General features: G+C 38.4%; 1 protein-coding gene across 3 annotated transcripts; it reads right to left on the bottom strand.

Moving 5' to 3' along the window:
• Positions 1-11,829: 11,829 nt before the first annotated feature.
• LOC145055066 (Mitochondrial glycoprotein family protein) lies at positions 11,830-13,530 on the bottom strand. 3 transcript variants are annotated; one of them, XM_079003351.1, is made up of 5 exons: positions 13,386-13,496; positions 13,198-13,239; positions 12,737-12,852; positions 12,320-12,648; positions 11,830-12,181 (listed from the first exon to the last, which is right to left on the bottom strand). In XM_079003351.1, the coding sequence occupies exons 3-5, from the start codon at positions 12,848-12,850 to the stop codon at positions 12,025-12,027; spliced, it is 600 nt and encodes a 199-aa protein (XP_078859477.1). In that variant the 5' UTR covers positions 12,851-12,852; positions 13,198-13,239; positions 13,386-13,496; the 3' UTR covers positions 11,830-12,024. The 3 variants fall into 3 exon arrangements, with proteins under 3 accessions (XP_078859477.1, XP_078859475.1, XP_078859476.1); XM_079003349.1 differs by lacking the exon at positions 13,198-13,239 and having other exon boundaries at positions 13,386-13,530; XM_079003350.1 differs by lacking the exon at positions 13,386-13,496 and having other exon boundaries at positions 13,198-13,339.
• Positions 13,531-17,698: the final 4,168 nt, after the last annotated feature.

Genomic DNA, 17,698 nt, shown 5'->3' on the forward strand with positions numbered 1-17,698 from the left:
AGGTTCGCTAAGGATTGGTCGCTTGTGGGCAGTTGGAAGTATAGTAACGAATGGACCATAATGGCATTATTATGATTAGATATGATTATATTAATAATGAGTTTTCGTATGGCAAATATGGAAATGTTTCCATATTGGGAGTTGGATATCGAGAATCTATGTCTAGATTAGAAACTTTTATGCAAGAAGGATGTTCAAAGGAATGTACTTAGAATGTGAGACTTCACATCTATGGAATTGTCTTGTAGCAATCACCGATAGAGAAGTTTGTAATTTCATTGGCAAAGTCTTTGTGACTTTTGTGAAATAAGATTACAAAAGGATTATTGCATAAAATGTTAGAATCTAACATATTTTAATAGTGACGAGAATTTTGTGTTCTTACACAGTTACACTAGAAATAAGGATTAGGAATTGTGGAATGAGCTTTGGAAATGTTTTTAATTGATCTATTTCACAAAGTATGGACCATAGGTAAACAGAGTGTGCATGCTTGGTGCATGGGACAACTGTTGTTATAATTCAAGTAATAAGTTGATTATCCGAAACATTATACACTGAATAATGTGTAATCAATATGGTGACTAAATAGAAGGAGTTTTATTTATACTCAAAAGTTTGGGGCCATATTGGATTCGATTATTCTTGTGTTTCACTTTGCATGTTTTGACTTCCCGAATAATAATATTATTCGAACGTTCCACAGTCACTCATACTTTGGAAGTATGTATGAAAGAAGATTGTCATGAATTGGTCTGTAGATTGTCTAAAGTGTATTAGAAATAGCAAAAGTTTGTTGCAAATTTCATGAGTGCTTATGAATAAGATTTGAGCATGGGATTAAACCCACGCTCACTTGAGTCACTTCATGGATTTTATCACGGGTGATTAGTGAGACGATAGTATTTTATATTCTTGAAACTGGGATGTGTGAGTTGTATTATTCAAGTCGGTTGCACATTGATAATATGTAAATGCACTAGTAACTTGGTGTTATAAAAGATATTGTTGTGTGTGATTTGATGAGTAGGTACAAGCAAGCATTGAGTCAAAGTTTATCCGTTCCTTTTACCCAAAGTGGGATAAAAGCGACATAAGTGGGCCTCTCGGTGATTTAGTGATGACACCCTAAGCGCTTGGACAAGCCGAGACTAAGTTGATGTGTTCAATTGTAGTCTGTTGTCAGTCGTCATAAATCGGAAATCGGGAAACAACACATAAACAGAGAGAATGATTATAATCCATGTCTCATGTCTATACGATATCTAGAATGGAGGAATATAGGATCCCTTATCTAAAGAACAGATTACTGATAAGATCAGAGTTTGACAACGTCTTTGAGAGCTACGATTGCTAATCAGAGTGTACTTACACTATAGTTACTAAACTTATCCAAGTGGGAGACTTTTTGTAACGACCGAAAAAAAATCCAACCAATTTAAACTTTTCAAAAACATCCCGATTTCATTAAATTATTACAAAAAGGTTTTCAATACGATTAAATTAAAGTATTCCCAGAATCACATCACAACATAAAAATGAGGAGCGGTACAATCACGCCTTCGCCTTGCCACAGTCTCCTGAAGAACCTGAAAAACATAAAACCACAACTGTAAGCCCGAAAACTTAGTGAGATATACCCAAAATACCAACCACATATACCATACACGCATAATCATGTCATAACATATCCAATCACAGAACAGCCATGCACTTCGGGTCTACTGCGTGACTGGTCCGCCGCACCAGCCAACAGTCCACCTGGTCCACCCTCCGAGTCTAGCCATATACATCGAGTCTGCAGTGTGATTGGTCCGCCTGCACCGGGCCTTCAATCCACCTGGTCCACTCTCTGAGTCTACAGTATGACTGGTCCGCCCGCACCGGGCCTCCAGTCGGCCTGGTCCACTCTCCGAGCCTCGGCACGTCTGGTCTGCCCTCTTGGGGCCTACGGCCTATCCGGACCGCTCACTGGGCCTTCGGGACAACCGGTCCGCCCTGGGTATCTTGGCCTACAGCACAAAGCAGGACCCGCCTCAACCCAACTCCAGTCCATTACAAACATGTGCACATAAACATATAATCATATAACATTTCACAGTCAACAAACCGATCAAACAGATGACATAACATATCATCACCCTAACCAGGATACCGACCTAACCGGTCACTAGCATAGCATCACCCTATATCTCAGAATACCGACCTCAACCAGGTCTCTAACATATACCATCCTAGCTACTAGGATGCAACATATCAAAGCAATTTCATAACAACAAATACCCGGATCTTAATCCGATAAAGGGCCGGCCTTGGTGCCTTAGACCCTGTTGATATAGTGAGGATAACTCACCTCGAAATTGCCGACTGAACAGATAACCCAAGCTACTCCAACCACTGATACGACCTCCAACACTGGCCAACACCAAGACACTGAACTCAAAACAATATCCAACAATTACCAAAATGCCCTTGGAAAATAACTGGTCAACCCTTGGCCAAAGCCAACCCCTGACTGACTCTACTCGCCGAGTCAACCCAATGACTCGCCGAGTCCACATACACAAAACTTCCCCCCATCCGCGACTTAACTCGCCGAGCCACCCCAAGACTCGCCGAGTCCAGCAACTCTGAGTCCTTTCTCACTCGACTCACCGAGTCACAGCTCAACCAGAAGAAACTTGGACCTCACGACCAGACTCGCCGAGTCCAAGAACAGACTCGTCGAGTCCAAGGCTATCTTCAACCTACTCGCCGAGTTGTTCTTCCAACTCGCCGAGTTCCAGACCGTCTTCAAGCAACTCGCCGAGTACACCTTTGTGACTCGTCGAGTGCCTCTAGATCTCATTCCAAACAGGACCTTCCAGGCCATGCAATTGATCCAAAATGTAGATCTAGCCTCCTACAACCCATCCATCACGTAAAGTGGCAAACTTTACGTGAATCCAAAGAGATCCAGGCATTTTACACTTTAGGGCTAGGTTTTGGGACATGATGGCTTCACTAATCACTCAAGAACAGGGACTTTAATTCACTTAAGACCTCCTCCACTCCAGATCTGAGGTAGCAACCTCAGATCTACTCTTCAAACACAAGATACCACAAGCTAAGCTTCCCATGCATTCCAAGAATCATGAATCTAGAAGAATAACAGCCCAAGAACAAGATTATACCTCAAAAGAAAGCCCCAACAGCAATGAAATACGAATCTAAGCAAAGACTCTTGCTCCAAGCCTCCTAACTCTCCAAGATCTTCCTCCAAATCTCTTTTCCAAGGTTCAATTGCACTCCAATCCTTCACAATCACGTTTCTTGGGTTTACTGGACTTAAGGGAAGGTAAGGAGGCTGGGGAGAGGGTATAATGTCCTTTATATAGGGATCATCCTCCGAAATTAGGGTTTTCTCCACTCAGCGCCTACTCACCGAGTCCAGCCGCCGACTCGCCGAGTCGGCCACTTAACACACGACCAAAATCACGACCCTACTCGCCGAGTCCACTCGTGGACTCGCCGAGTTGCCCTTTCCAATTTACTCTTTTAACCCTTCAACCTTACTCTTGATATTCCGGGATGTTACAATTCTCCCCCACTTAAATTAGGCTTCGTCCTCGAAGCCTACGGTAACTCAACTCCAGAAATACTCCTACAACGCACCACCTGGCATTAACCAAACCTGGTTCCTCAAAACACAACCATAGAAACCCGAAACTCACTTTCTCCTTTCTTGCGGTGTCCTGACCACCGACTCAAGCCGGCCACCGGCTTTACCCTCTGATAACTACCCCCACCAGGCTCCACACTTAACAACTGAGTACCACTCTATGGTACTTTTCTCGATCCTGATCACCACAATCACTTGACTCTTACGAGCTAGATATAACCCTGAACCACCGGGTTCCTGATCCGAGTCCAACTTTATCCACACCCTGTTGACAGAATGACACACTCTTCAGCCTCAGAGCAACTCCCATGAGTTCTCCTCTTGCAATCGCATGCACATGCTTAACTAGCCCTAGCACTCTCGGGTTGGGAAAACCCATCACACTGACGACATCTCCAAACATCCCCCAGGATGAACCACTACTACATACACAATTCCCTGATCAGAATCACACTGAGAGCCCAAGACTCCCTCCCTGCATCCCTTTCGAGCCTCTTGGCTCTACACCCGCTGAATTCCTTCCGCGACCTCAGCAGACATCCCAAACCGGATGTGATCGCATACCACTGCCGCAATCACGTTGCTCAATGACCGCAATTGGACACTTCAAACATAACTCTACGTTGCTGCTTTCACTTTCATGAATTTACACTCCCTCTCGGAGTTACATTCCTCTCTCTTTCCCTTTCCAAGGAAATCCACTTGGCCGCCTTGTCACTACGATAAGTGCCACGGTGTTCGGCCCACGCTACACCACTCCTTTATAGCATAACCGCTATCCATGCAACACACATGCTCTGAATCTGCTCGCAAGGACTCTTGAGTCCATGCACTATCTCCATTAATCAAGATCAATACCCGGGGCCAGACCATCTAATGCTAACACATCGCAACATACTCAATCCATTTCCTCGAACCGATCTAACAATACCTGCAGAGTCTTCAGCATGACTGGACCGCCTTAACAGGCCTTCAGCCAATTTGGACCACTCTCAGAACCTTCAGCCAATCTGGACCGCCCTCCAGTGCCTTCAGTCTGGCTGGACCGTTCTCCGAGCCTTCGGCCTGACTGGTACGCCTACCGGCCTTCAGTCTATCCGGACCGCTCAACCAACATTTATCATTCCGAGTTATCTCTCCGGGAAATCCTCCCATGCATAGTGTTCTAGCCCTCTAGGGGTTCCGAACTCTATCTCCATCATACATACTTGACCCCGGCCTGATCCCAGGCCCTCCACAATCAAATGCCCTAGGTCTGTATCCCGCCCCGCATGCCTGCCACTTACTCATACCAGCCTACGCTTTGGGCTGACATTAATTAAATAAAGGGGACTAGAACTGTCAATTGATAAGAATTGATTTTGTGGCTAAAAGACATTAATTAAATAAAGGGGACTAGAGCTGTCAATTCTGTGATAGTTGAATATTGGGATAATGGACTCCATAAGAGTTGGAGTGGAAAAAATCTATGGGTAAACCCATTAGAATTCGTCCAAGGCTTCTAAGGAGGGAGTCCATGGGCTGCTTAGGGCCTAAGCAGTCAGATTAACGTTTCCTGGTTGAACACCCTAATAGCCTAAGTATAAAAGGAACCTTTAGTAAGCCAAAAATGTCCCTAACCTTCTAGGAGAAACCCTAGGACGTTTTGGTGCCTCCTCCCTCTCTCCAAGATCATCCTCTTTCTTGTGGTTTTTGTAAGCCATTAGAGGAGTGAAATTTGTGACTCTAAGCTCCAAGAAAAGAAGATTCAAGCCATTGTAGAAGAGGTAATCATCTAGATCTGATTTCTTATGTTAATTTCAAAATATGTATACTAGATCTAGGGTTTATAAGTCTTGGATGAATTGCATGTACTATAGAGAAACCTAGATACAAGCTTTAGGGTTTGCATGAGCAACTTCCCGCGCTCATGTTGATGGTACAGTTGCTTGGGGTAGTTTGCAATGGATGTTGGAGAAAGGAGTGGTTCGCGTAATTGATAAAGTTATTGAGATCGCAGAATTCGCCAGCGGGATCCAGGGTGTTCGTGAGGCATGTGAGGCCCTTGGGTTTGAAAAGGGGAAGCAACTGATTGGTTGCTCCACATGTTCCAGAGAACCTAAAGTCCCATATCATGTTCGTGTTGCAAGAAAGGCTGAAGAGGTGGACGCTTCTCTATCATCCCTAGCTGAGACGGATTTCGTGGGTCTCTTCCGCTTGGAGGAGCTGGATTATGATGGTTCCCGCCAGTTTTGTCACAGGCCGAATCCGAGAGGTTCTTCCTCAGACTCCAAGGGCTGATTTGTGTCTTTTTCTTTTGTTCGTTGTGTAGTGGCCTTTCTATGTACTATGTGTATAGTAAGAAATGTTGGCCGTTAATGACCATAAACTGTGTATTTTGTTTTGTACTTTTGCATGGAGGTGTTCTCTTTCATTTTCTTTTTTTATGTATACACATTATAGTGGCATGTTAACACATATATTATGAATTGCCTTGTGGTATCTTTATGGACAGACTATTTTACTGCACATTCCCTTGTTCTAGGGTTTGCGTTACTCGGCTAATGTGTGCTTCAGACGTCGCATAGCTGCTATTATTGAGCTATGCTCCGTTGATTTGTATGCTTAGTTAGGCTTATTGTGTTAAGCCATGAAATGTTAGTCGCTGTTGTGGACTGTATTGTATGGTCTATCTGCCAATACATAGGCCGAGATCGTCACCTCAAGACCTTTTACTGTTGTAATATCAGGGGAAAGGTTATGAATCTTTTAAAACCCCTTATCCCGTGCCATTAATTTTGATTTGTACATTCTCAGCTCTGAGATGTTAGTGACACATTGTAGGTAAAGATTATGACTCTTTTAAGACCTACGGTTTCATCTTTGCATAGATTTTGCTTAAGTAGCGTAGGTGATCAGCCGTTGTTGCTACTCGGAAAATACGCAAAACCTCTATACTTTGTATACTTGTTCAACATGGTTTTGGCTAATGAAACCAGTGATGTGCAAAGGGTCCTTCGGGTCCCAGTGCTCTGTTCGGGGATCGTGCGTTGAAAATGTTATGTTGAGAATGTTTTAATGGTATACCTATGTGCCCATGTGTTGGCTCTGGCGGTTGCTACATGGATGGGGCCCTGTGATGGTAAGTATCTCAGCCCTTCTTTCATTATCCTTGCCCCCTGAGGTCCTTTGCTATGTCCCCATCAAATTTCGCCCTGAGGTCCTTTGCTATGTCGACTATATTTCCCACTAGCTGTTTCTTATCAATCTCCCGCTTCAATACTATGAACTCATTGGTGTCGTGCATTTTGCTTCGATGATACTCAAAGAACTTGATCTTGTCTTTGTTCACCTTGGCTGGAGTCTTATTGATTGTGTGGACATCGTTGCGGCTACTCCTGCTATCATCCATGTTGAATGGTCTATACCGCCATGATATATGTCTGGAATGGCGGTTATGTCTCTGCTGGTTGCCATCTTGCTTCTCTTGTTGAATCGGACTTGGTCGAGGCACCAGTTCCTCCTGTTTGAGATAAGCGTTAGCTATGACCTTGAGGTTGGCCTCTTTTCGTTCTTCCCCCTCGATTTGACGCAAGTGGTAAGGGCTCTCATACATCTGATTATGCATGGCCACCTGTGAGATGTACAGTTGATACTGATGTAGGATTGGCTACATCCCAATGTTCTGGGTTGCATATTGCCCCGCCGGGGGAACCAAATATGGGCTTGCTCCTACGTACTGTTGTGTGTACTGACTGAACGGTTGGCCGACTACCATGAGGGGGTTGAATTCAGATGCTACTGAGAACTAAAATACGGATCCATAAGGGCCAGATTCCTGGCTGTACAAAATTTGCACATTTATTACTTTTGGCTAAGACAGTGCAGGGGTTGAACCTGGCGTCTGCTGTACAAGTTGGTTGAAGATCGGCGGTTGTTGTGAAAATATCGGCACATGAGACAACCCTGCCATGGCGACCTGTGGGTGGACCATCGGGGAATATTGTGGTTACGGTTGAATGGTGTGAGGGATCCATGTTCCAGTGTGGGAAGGGTTGTTGTTGCAAGGTAGAGATCTCTGTTTGATGCATTGCGATGATATGTGGAGTTGTGGTTATGATTTCTACTTGTGGGGTTGTGTTGGTTGTTGGGCGCCATAGATTGGCTATGTAGGTTGTCGTCGTTTAAGCTACAGAACTGGACGGTGTCTGTGAGACCGGTGTGTAGTTTGAAACGTGCTCCTCCTGAACAGAAGTTTGGCCGCCATCAAGTGACAACATTAGACGCAGCGGGCTTTTCGCCACTGCCCCTGATGTTATTGGGATGTCACCTGCCATCGTTGCTTTCTGGGTTTGCTTTGTGGATGTATCGTTCTAAAGATATGCCCAGATAGCTTCACCTTTCTCTTTAACCAGTAAAAACCTTTCCATTCTGACTTTCCAATGATCATATTCTTCAACAACTAGCAGTGGGGCACGAGTAGGGCAACCCACACTATTTGCTATTTGCATTGAATACATTTGTTGAGGATTAGAAGCAGTCATTGAAGTTAAGATATCTTCAAGCAAAAGTGGTATATAGAAGAACTTTTATCATGAACACAAAAATGGTTGAAATACCAAGGTAATTTCAAACCAACTATGATTTGATCTTATGGATTCAAAGGACAACCACTCAAGCTTTGATACCAATTGAGAGTACAAGAGATCTGATGCGCATGGACAAGGTTTGAAAACTCAAACCTTGAGTTAATGCTTAAGATCAATGTCTGCTAACTAAGGAATGCTTTAGTCAAGTCTAGCAAGACCAGTTAAGTCTGAGTTAATGCATTCAACAAAGTGTTCAAGATATTAATGAAGAGTGAAGATAATGATCAAGGTAAAGACAATAAATGAAGAACAAGAAGAATGTTTGAGAGAATGACTTGAAAGAGAATGGAAGGTGAAGTAAACTAGAATATTGCTATTTTTGTTTGAACAATTCGTCAAGTACTTTGTCATTAAATTCTCCTATAAATAGGAAGACAGATTACATCGTTTGGACCATAACACATACATAGAACCGGATAATAGAGTTGCTCCTGACACTCTGATTATCTAAGTTTTGACAAAAGGGACTAAGTCCTATGACATGTTACATCGAACAAAATGACAAATACAATTAATACAAACGGAAGAGTATTTTCGGACATTCACCAATCTTCACTACGAACACCATACAGACTCCAGACTTTAAGTTGACTCCAGAATAAGGACTGACCTCGGAACTTGGTTGACTCCAGAACATACAAAGGATAGTGATTGCTAGAGGTTCACTTTTAGGTTCCAACAAAATTGTATTCCGGAACCGTACTGTGGAATTCGTTAGAGCTCTCCGGAACAATGTGTTCAGGAGAATATGGTTACTTTTCAAAAAAAAATGGTCATTTATGTCAAAAAAGTCACTTATAAGGGTTAGATTACTCAATATCCCTAAACAAAAAGTTTCAAATTCAAAATCTACTTCAACTAGCGTTTAGCAAAAAAAAATTAGATTTTAAAAAATTGACTTAAATACTCTTTAAAATAAATAAATCATGTCCATACTTTAATAATTATCTTATATGATTAAATATAAATAGATTTTAATAATAATGATGTCTTTATTTGAAACAATAATATCAATGAATTTTATAATTTATTAATATTCATCTAACAAAGTAATAGATATTTTATGATATGAACTTATAATCCAAAATTAATTATATAATAATATTATATCTTTTAGAACGTCGAAACACTTATAATATATAAAATATATTTGGTTTGAATTCTTACGAAATTGAAAAGTCTTATTTATTTTATCTGTAAAAAATATCATCTACGTTATTTTTAACATAGTAGCTGAAAAACTATCAGATAGCTGATAAAAAACAACGTTTGATAAATGTAACTGATAAGCTAGGTGAAAAATATAAAATAACATAAAATGACATGTAGAAAAATATGTTTTTTATAATTAACTGTCAATTTGGAAATTAAAAGAACTCCTGAAAAGTTAACCTAAGTATTTTTTTTAAAAAAAAACTAACGTATAAACTACTTTTAGTTTGCTAAACATGACAAATTAAAAAAGTTCGAAAAATAAACTTTTTGTGGGGCGTCAAACACAACTTTACTAATATGCATAAAAAAAATTTTACCAATTGAGAAACTTAACCGGTGTAACTGATATTAAAATTTGGATGATTTTTAAATTTTGATAAATATAATTTAGAAAGATTAATATATCATCATTATAATTTTAGTTTATATCAATATACAATTTTATGTAATTTTATATATTTCAACAATTTTCAGCTTCTTATGTCGAACACTCTTATACAAATAAAAGCTACAGTTTTCAGCTACTAGCTACTTTTGTCAAACACACCTATGTATGTTATCAAACACACCTTATATATGTTGTATTTTTTATAAACATGTACATATGAAGGTTAATCACAAAATTACAAGAGATGATGCATTTTTGTAATTTTTTAAAAATAATATGTAGATTTCTTTTTCACCAACACCGATCAAAACTTTTTTCTACTCTCATAAGTAAAAATGTTTATTGTTATCGAATTTTTGATAAAATGATCCATACTAAGTAGGGATGGGTATATGTGGGTACCCGTCTCATTTCGTCAGAACCGTAACCAGAACCGGCGAATCATGTGAAGTTAGAACCAGAATCAGAACTGGTGTAGGCAGTTCTTAAATTTTTGAAACCAATCCTGAAACCGGATAACCCAGTTACGTTATTTTTTTAGTTTCGTTAATACAAAATAATTTTTATCAATTGAACAAAAAATATATACTATAACTAGTTCATTACAATACAATTTATAAACGACAATAAAATAATCATTTTAAAAGATAATCCAAGTTGTTAAATCATCTATAATAAATGAATGTTTTTTGCCATTTGTCATCCTCTTATTCAATTTGCCAAATGTCATTTTTTGGTAATTCTGAATTAATTTTTTTCCATATGTCATTTTATAAGTTTTTTCTATTTTATTAAATTTCATATAATATTTTAATGTAATAATTACAATAAATATAGTATTAAATAGATATTAATTTCATTAATAAACATATCTTTTAATTTCAAAATTTCCAAAATTAAAGCTTATTAGTTTCTTTTCTTTATTTAAATTATTTGTTTAAATTTAAAAGATAAAAAATATTTCTATTATAATTATTCGTTATTTTTTTTTTCTTATAACTTCAATGTTCTCAAATATTTTGACATGTATATTTAATTTTTTTTAAATTAATCCATATTATACGTGGATCTTATAATTAGTATAAGTCATAAACCAAACTTCATGTTCTTATACCACTAACATTCTAATATTATTTAGCATCATATATTTTCAAAATGTGTCATCTATTAACATTCATTTTAGACCATTTGTATTATTGAAAAAAAAATTAAAAATATGATTTATTAGCATGTTACCTCCAATAACCAGTTAGATAGTCCCAATAAATGTTTTAGCCATCAACGCTATTATGACCAATTCGTTTAAATATTATGTATTTTAAAATTTTAATATTTTGAAATTAGTTCTAAGGATTACCCGACGGCTAACGGCTACCAAAAAAAATAGGAACCAGAACCAGAACCAATAATTGTTGGTTCCCATTTTTAGGAACCGAAACCTGAACCAATGACCTAGGTCCGGTTCTAGAACCGACGGTTCCAATTCCAAAAACAAATACCCGCTATTTGTGGGCACCCCTAAATTAGTAAGTCCCTACTATGATACTATTTGAATCTATTTCATTTTTTGTATTTTTCTTTTTTAAAATGTTATTCTAATTTAGTAAAAACAAAACATTTTCTTAAAATTTCATCATTTGTTTTTCGGAATACTAAAATTAAAATTCACCTTTTATCACTTCCAATAAGGATTTTATCGCCGACTTAATACTAGTAAAATTGAGTTTAATAGTCATTTTCAATGTCAACCGAAATGTCACCTCTGATTTTATCACTTCCTTTAAGGTTCACTTCCTATGGTCACAAACTTGTACTGTTTGACATGTACAAATCAATATTATATTACTCCCAAAACCTATCCAAATCTTATCCAAACAACTTTCTCCCAAATCCTATCCAACAACTTATGGAATGGAGTGGTTGGGAACAAGCTTACAAAAGCTTTTAAATTTTTTTATTTTTTCCATTAGAAAAAGAAAACTCATGGTCCAAAAGCTACTTCAATAGTTTTTTTTTTTTTTCCAGAGCTTTTAACTTTTAGTTTTCATGTTTTATGAAATTTTATAGCTTTCAAAAGCTTACAGCTACTTTTGTCAACAACTTCTACATAAAACATAAAAGAAGCTACCATTTTATGCCACCATGGTTTCCAATTTTTGCAGCCATTTTATGTACTGATTTTGCTCCTTTTTGTGTAAGTGGAGAAGGAGGAAGTTGGTGAGGCTTTTCCCTATTCCTCTTGATATTAGGTACTGCTTCAGCTCTTGTTGCAAACCAAGGTCTAAGTTCCTAAAATAAATAATGAATTTATCAAAAAATTAACCAAATTTTAATTATATCTTAAACCTAGAACTTAACAAGTATGTTGCGATTATGAGTAAAGAATAAAGTACATTTTCTATATTGATAAGGAAAGTAAAAACATACCTGAACAGGGGGCCTCTGTAGACTGAGGAACTGAAATCAGTAGGCGACTTCAAAAAATATGCATTTTGAATATGAAAGTCAACTCTATCTTGACCTTGGTCCAAAACTTTACAATCAAACTGCAGTATTGAGGTCAATCCTGTCTTTTTGATGCACACCTTCATATCCACTTCCTTGGGATAACAGTCATCTCCTAGAAAGGTTTCCTCACCAAGTATTGCAGAAATAGCAAGCTCCTCACCAGATTCACACTTCTTGCGCATAGTTACATCTTTGGAATGTTGTGAATCCCAAACCATCACAAAATCGCCTGAGGAACCAGTTTCATTCTAAATTCATATCCATGAATGCATTAATTAGCTTCCATTAACAAAAGAACTAGTCTACTATCTGTAAAAAGAAAGAATGATTAGGTACCTTATAAGGATCATTAGCAAGCTCGTGTCTTATCTCTGATTGCAAGACTTTAAGCAGTTCCAGTTCTTGCAAAGCTCTCTTTCCCTTTTGCAACAATGTAGTAACCCTTGACATTGCTAACCAGAGGATTGTGATTAGTGATTAAACAAGTAAGGGAAGGCACAATCAAAATAAAAACAATGTGCAGCTGGAGGGAAATCGTGTTGATTAGTTAACCACAACAATGAATCGATTGAAACGATCCGAGTTCGTTAATGACAGATCCAAGGTTTTTCACAAACGTATAGTATATCAGTTGAATACTTCAGATTAATCTCGTGATACCCGTCAATTTCATTAGCAAGCATGCGTAAATTGATTATCAGAAAGGTAAAGGCTATATTGATCGGGCGACATTGCGAACTCAAGAACAGAAATTGCAACAGTTAATAAAGCTTCGAAATATATGAATGAAACGATACCGGTATCAACAGCAAACAAATCGTCGTCGTTTCTCAAAATCCCTAATTTGACGAAACGAACATTAACTCGATCAATTTGCTGGTGTGATTATGTGCTCTGTGTGTGTGAATCTGTGACTGAAAGGAGCGAATAAGGTAAAAAAAAAAGGGGGGGGGGGGGGGGGGGGGGGGGGGGGGGGGGGAGGAACCTGCTGCCTTGCCGGCGAGAAGAAGGCCGCTGGTCGTGACGTTGAAGTAGACTTGTCGAGTGAGGATGAAGAAAGCAAAAATTGAGGGTTAGGTTTGTAATTCAACGAGACGACGAAGGGGCAAAATTGGATGTTCAAATTTGCATCATCAATAAACTAGATATGTTACCCATGCTCGCATGGACCCTGTCCGTTTGATTTGAATGTTGTTTTTGTTAAAAGATGCAGGTGGGATAATTCGACCCCTTAATTTTCACAAATGGAGACGGATAGATAGAAACAGGAAAAAAACAAAAAAATAAATATGCAGACCAATATATAAAAAATATACCAAAAGAAAAAAATGGGAGTCGACAGAAAGTGCAACGGACAGGAAAAAACAAAAAAAAGTTAAATATGAGGACAAACCCGGACTTTGCCCCGGTCCGTTTTTTGTGTTTTTTATGAAAAAATATAAAAGTTTAGATTGTAAGGACCAAAAATGTCAAAATAACTAAAAAATTAAAGGGTTGAAATTAGAAAGTGCAACGGACAGGAAAAAACAAAAAAAAAAGTTAAATATGAGGACAAACCCGGACTTTGCCACGGTCCGTTTTTTGTGTTTTTATGAAAAAATATAAAAGTTTAGATTGTAAGGACCAAAAATGTCAAAATGACTAAAAAATTAAAGGGTTGAAATTAGAAAGTTTTTAGAAAAGTGGCCAAAGTTGTCAATTCCTTAAAGTTTTGTGGCCAAACTTTGAATGTTAAAAGTTTCTAAAAAATATAAAAATTTGGATTGTAAGGACAAAAGATGTCAAAATGACTAAAGAATAGGAGACAAAATTGACAAAAAAACATGTATATATAAAGGAATGACCATTTTTGCCAAATCCTTGGCAAAGGTAAAATGAGACACAATTGAACATGTATATATAAACTAAAGAATAGAAGACAAAATTGACAAAAAAAAAAAAAAACATGTATATATAAAGGAAGGACCATTTTTGCCAAATCCTTGGCAAAGGTAAAATGAGACACAATTGAACATGTATATATAAAAGAAGAACCATTTTTGCCAAATCCTTAGCAAAGCTACTGTAGCTAAGGTAGGAGAATTTTAATATATATAATAATAATAACTTGATCTTTTGTGTACATATTTGCTATTTCTAATCTTTGTTATGTATCGTTAAACTCATATATCTTGTTTATCTTTTTATTGATAATACTCGGTTTAGATTGAGACTATGAAGGAAGAGCACCAGAAAAGTGAGCGCATAATGGGTTAGATGACTTCCTTCGATTATGATGGTCGTGGGTTATTGACTCGTTATCGGAGGGTGTGTGATCCGTATTTGGGTGGCGCGCACCAGGTTTTGATAGAAGAGGCGTACAAGTCGAGGTTCTTTATTCATCCAGGAGCAACAAAGATGTATAGGGATTCCGGCTCGACTATTGGTGACCATGCATGAAGCGAGATGTGGCCTGGTATGTGGATATGTGTTTGACTTGCTGGAAAGTCAAGGCCGAACATCAGCGACCTCACGACAAGTTGTATCCGCTAGACATTCCCGATTGGAAATAGGAAGAGATTACTATTGATTTCATCACGAAGTTGCCAAGGACAACACGCAGAGTGGATTCGATATGGGTCATCATGGATCGATTGACCAAGAGTGCACATTTCATTCCGATTCAAGAGAGTATCTCTACGGAGAGGTTGACTGACATTTACATCATGGAGGTTGTGGCACGGTACGAGGTGCCGGTTTCAGTGGTTTCAGATAGGGATGTCCCGTTTACTTCCAGGTTTTGGAAGAGCTTTCACGAGGAGCTAGGTACTCGTCTGCATTTCAACACGGCTTTCCACTCGCAAACTGACGGACAGAGTGAGTGTGACAACTCAAACTTATTGCCGTTACATAATCCCGTCTTCACTAATGAAATTCGTCATTATATATTATTTTCCGTAATATTTGGAGTCATCAATAAATAAATGTCTATTCATTTATATTTCTTGATATTATCATAAGTAATTATAACTTGTAAGTGTTAACCCCGTTTAACTAAATAGAGTTATATTACTTTTCAACCACTTCACCCGGGTAAAAAGTTTTAACCCCGTTAAACTTTAGCATCGGGTAGCCGTGTACCGGGTACAATACCCGAGACATATATGAAGCAAATGAACACCACTTTAAACCCTTTTACCACTCATTCACACTCTCTCACTACTTTTTCTCTCTAGACCCGAACTCGACTCCAAAACCGCGAATTCTGACTTCCAAACGTAAGGGTTTCTTCCCTATCTTATTCTAAACATATTCCATTGCATTTAAAGGTCAAAAACCATAAGATTTAGTGGATTAAAGGGAGTTTACGGCCTAGGAAGCCCCTTAGGCCGTAAACACCCAAAACTTGGCCAAATGTCCCATTTTCCCTTCCTTTAAGCTTGGATATTAATTAAGGAAATAGCCTAGATGAGTTTGGACATGAAAACACAAGTTTTTAGAGCCTAAAAAGGAGTTTACGGCCCAAGCTTATGCTTAGGCCGTAAACACCCAAAAACCCTTGGTAAAAGTCCCAAAAACTCATTTAAGGCATGTAGGAATTTAGTTATGACCCTAGGAAATGCTTAAGGCCATTAAGCAACACATTTTGGAGTCAAAAGAGGAGTTTACGGCCAAGACTATGCTTGGGCCGTAAACTACCCAAGTTCCATGCCAAAAGGCCCCAAAAACCCACCTAAGGCCTTCTAGAATTTAACTAAGATTTAAGGGAGTGATTTGGACCATTTAACAACTCATTTTGAGGGACAAAATGGAGTTTACGGCCCAAGCACAAGCTAGGACCGTAAACTCCCCAAAACATCATCAAATGAAGGTTTTAACCCTCCAAATTGGTCCTAGGCATTTACTAGAAAATTAGGGAATTGAATTAAGGCCTTAACATGCACTTTTGGAGGAGTACAAGAGTTTACGGCCAAGCCTAGGGGCTTACGGCCGTAAACTCCCAAGGAGTGGCCTTTGGGCCGTAAACTCCAAGGGAGTGAACTCTTGGACTCCCCCGTAAACCCCTCTTGGCCTTGTACCACTCCCGGGAACCCCTTTTAAGCCCTAAAACCCCGAATCGATGCTAGAATGCCTAAATACTTTAATGAAAAGCATAAAATGATTAATTTCTTGTAAAATACATATTTCATATGACATTAGGGTCCTAAAAGGTGCACAAGTCGTTATTTGGTACAAAACGCTCAACCGACACTTTCACCCGATTTACCCGATTCACCCGATTTACGCAATTTCAGGTGAGTTCATACCCCTTTAATGAACTTTTCAATCGTTTTTACATGTTTTAGGGGGGGGGGGGGATACAAGTCAATTATACATGTTTATGGAAATTAATCACATGTGATTCACTATCCGTAGTTCAAATCACATGTGATTTACCACTATGTTTTATAAAAGGATTTTCGTTTTCAAAACTGTTTTGGATAAATAAACTATTTTCTAAATATTCCTTTTTGACAAGATTTTTATTAAATAAATTCCTTATAAAATGTAACCACACTAATATATTTATATAAGTAAGACTTGAAAGACTTAGGACCGATAGTTCGCCTTATTTCCTGTTCTTGTTTGATTGTGGGCTTAGGGTAGTTGTTATCCGTCCGACTGTCATTGATTTCTTAGTTATATATCATATATATTAGTGTTGGATACGAGTATTTTCAAGTCATTCAATGTTTAAACCACTAAACTGCCAAGAACCATACACACTAAGTTAACTATAATAGGTATAGTTAAGGCCTCTATTACTCACTATAGCTACTACTCTACACTCTATAATACACCCTAATACGATGTTATACACTATTAAGAGAACACATTATGAGTTATACAAAAGACTACTACACTATAATACAAGAGAAAGCACTAATCAGGAGATAACACACTAACTCACTACGAGATACTCTATTCGCTACGCACTACGCCCAGAGTTTTCCGACAGGAAGACGACGCTATATGTATAGATCTATACGGGGCAGACGCTATTGCATCCCGACTGTTAACTTCAGTCTGAGCCGTACAGGTCCAAGGATGCCACTACTTCTCTACACTGTGCATGACCGGGAAGGTCATGGGGTCCTCTATTACTCACACTATTGGTAACATACAAGAAATACACTATAACCGCACTAAAATACTAAACTAAAGGTTAAGTTAATATCCCGAAGTAATCAAGTATCTAACACTAAAGGAAGTTTGAACCACTATTACTGACTCCAGGCATAACCTACCACATTGCATTACTTATTGGAAATTCACTAT

The sequence above is a fragment of the Lactuca serriola genome, chromosome 5 (assembly GCF_051521515.1).
Source record: "Lactuca serriola cultivar US96UC23 chromosome 5, Lser_US96UC23_V15, whole genome shotgun sequence".
Taxonomy (NCBI): domain Eukaryota; kingdom Viridiplantae; phylum Streptophyta; class Magnoliopsida; order Asterales; family Asteraceae; genus Lactuca; species Lactuca serriola.

Bases quoted from the DNA above. Each gene is read 5' to 3' on its own strand.
- LOC145055066 (XM_079003349.1), bottom strand. From the start codon at position 12,850: ATGTCAAGGGTTACTACATTGTTGCAAAAGGGAAAGAGAGCTTTGCAA. The intron at 12,649-12,736 runs GTACCTAATCAT...ATATGAATTTAG, and splicing joins TTGCTAATGATCCTTATAAG to AATGAAACTGGTTCCTCAGG. The intron at 12,182-12,319 runs GTATGTTTTTAC...TATTTATTTTAG, and splicing joins TACAGAGGCCCCCTGTTCAG to GAACTTAGACCTTGGTTTGC.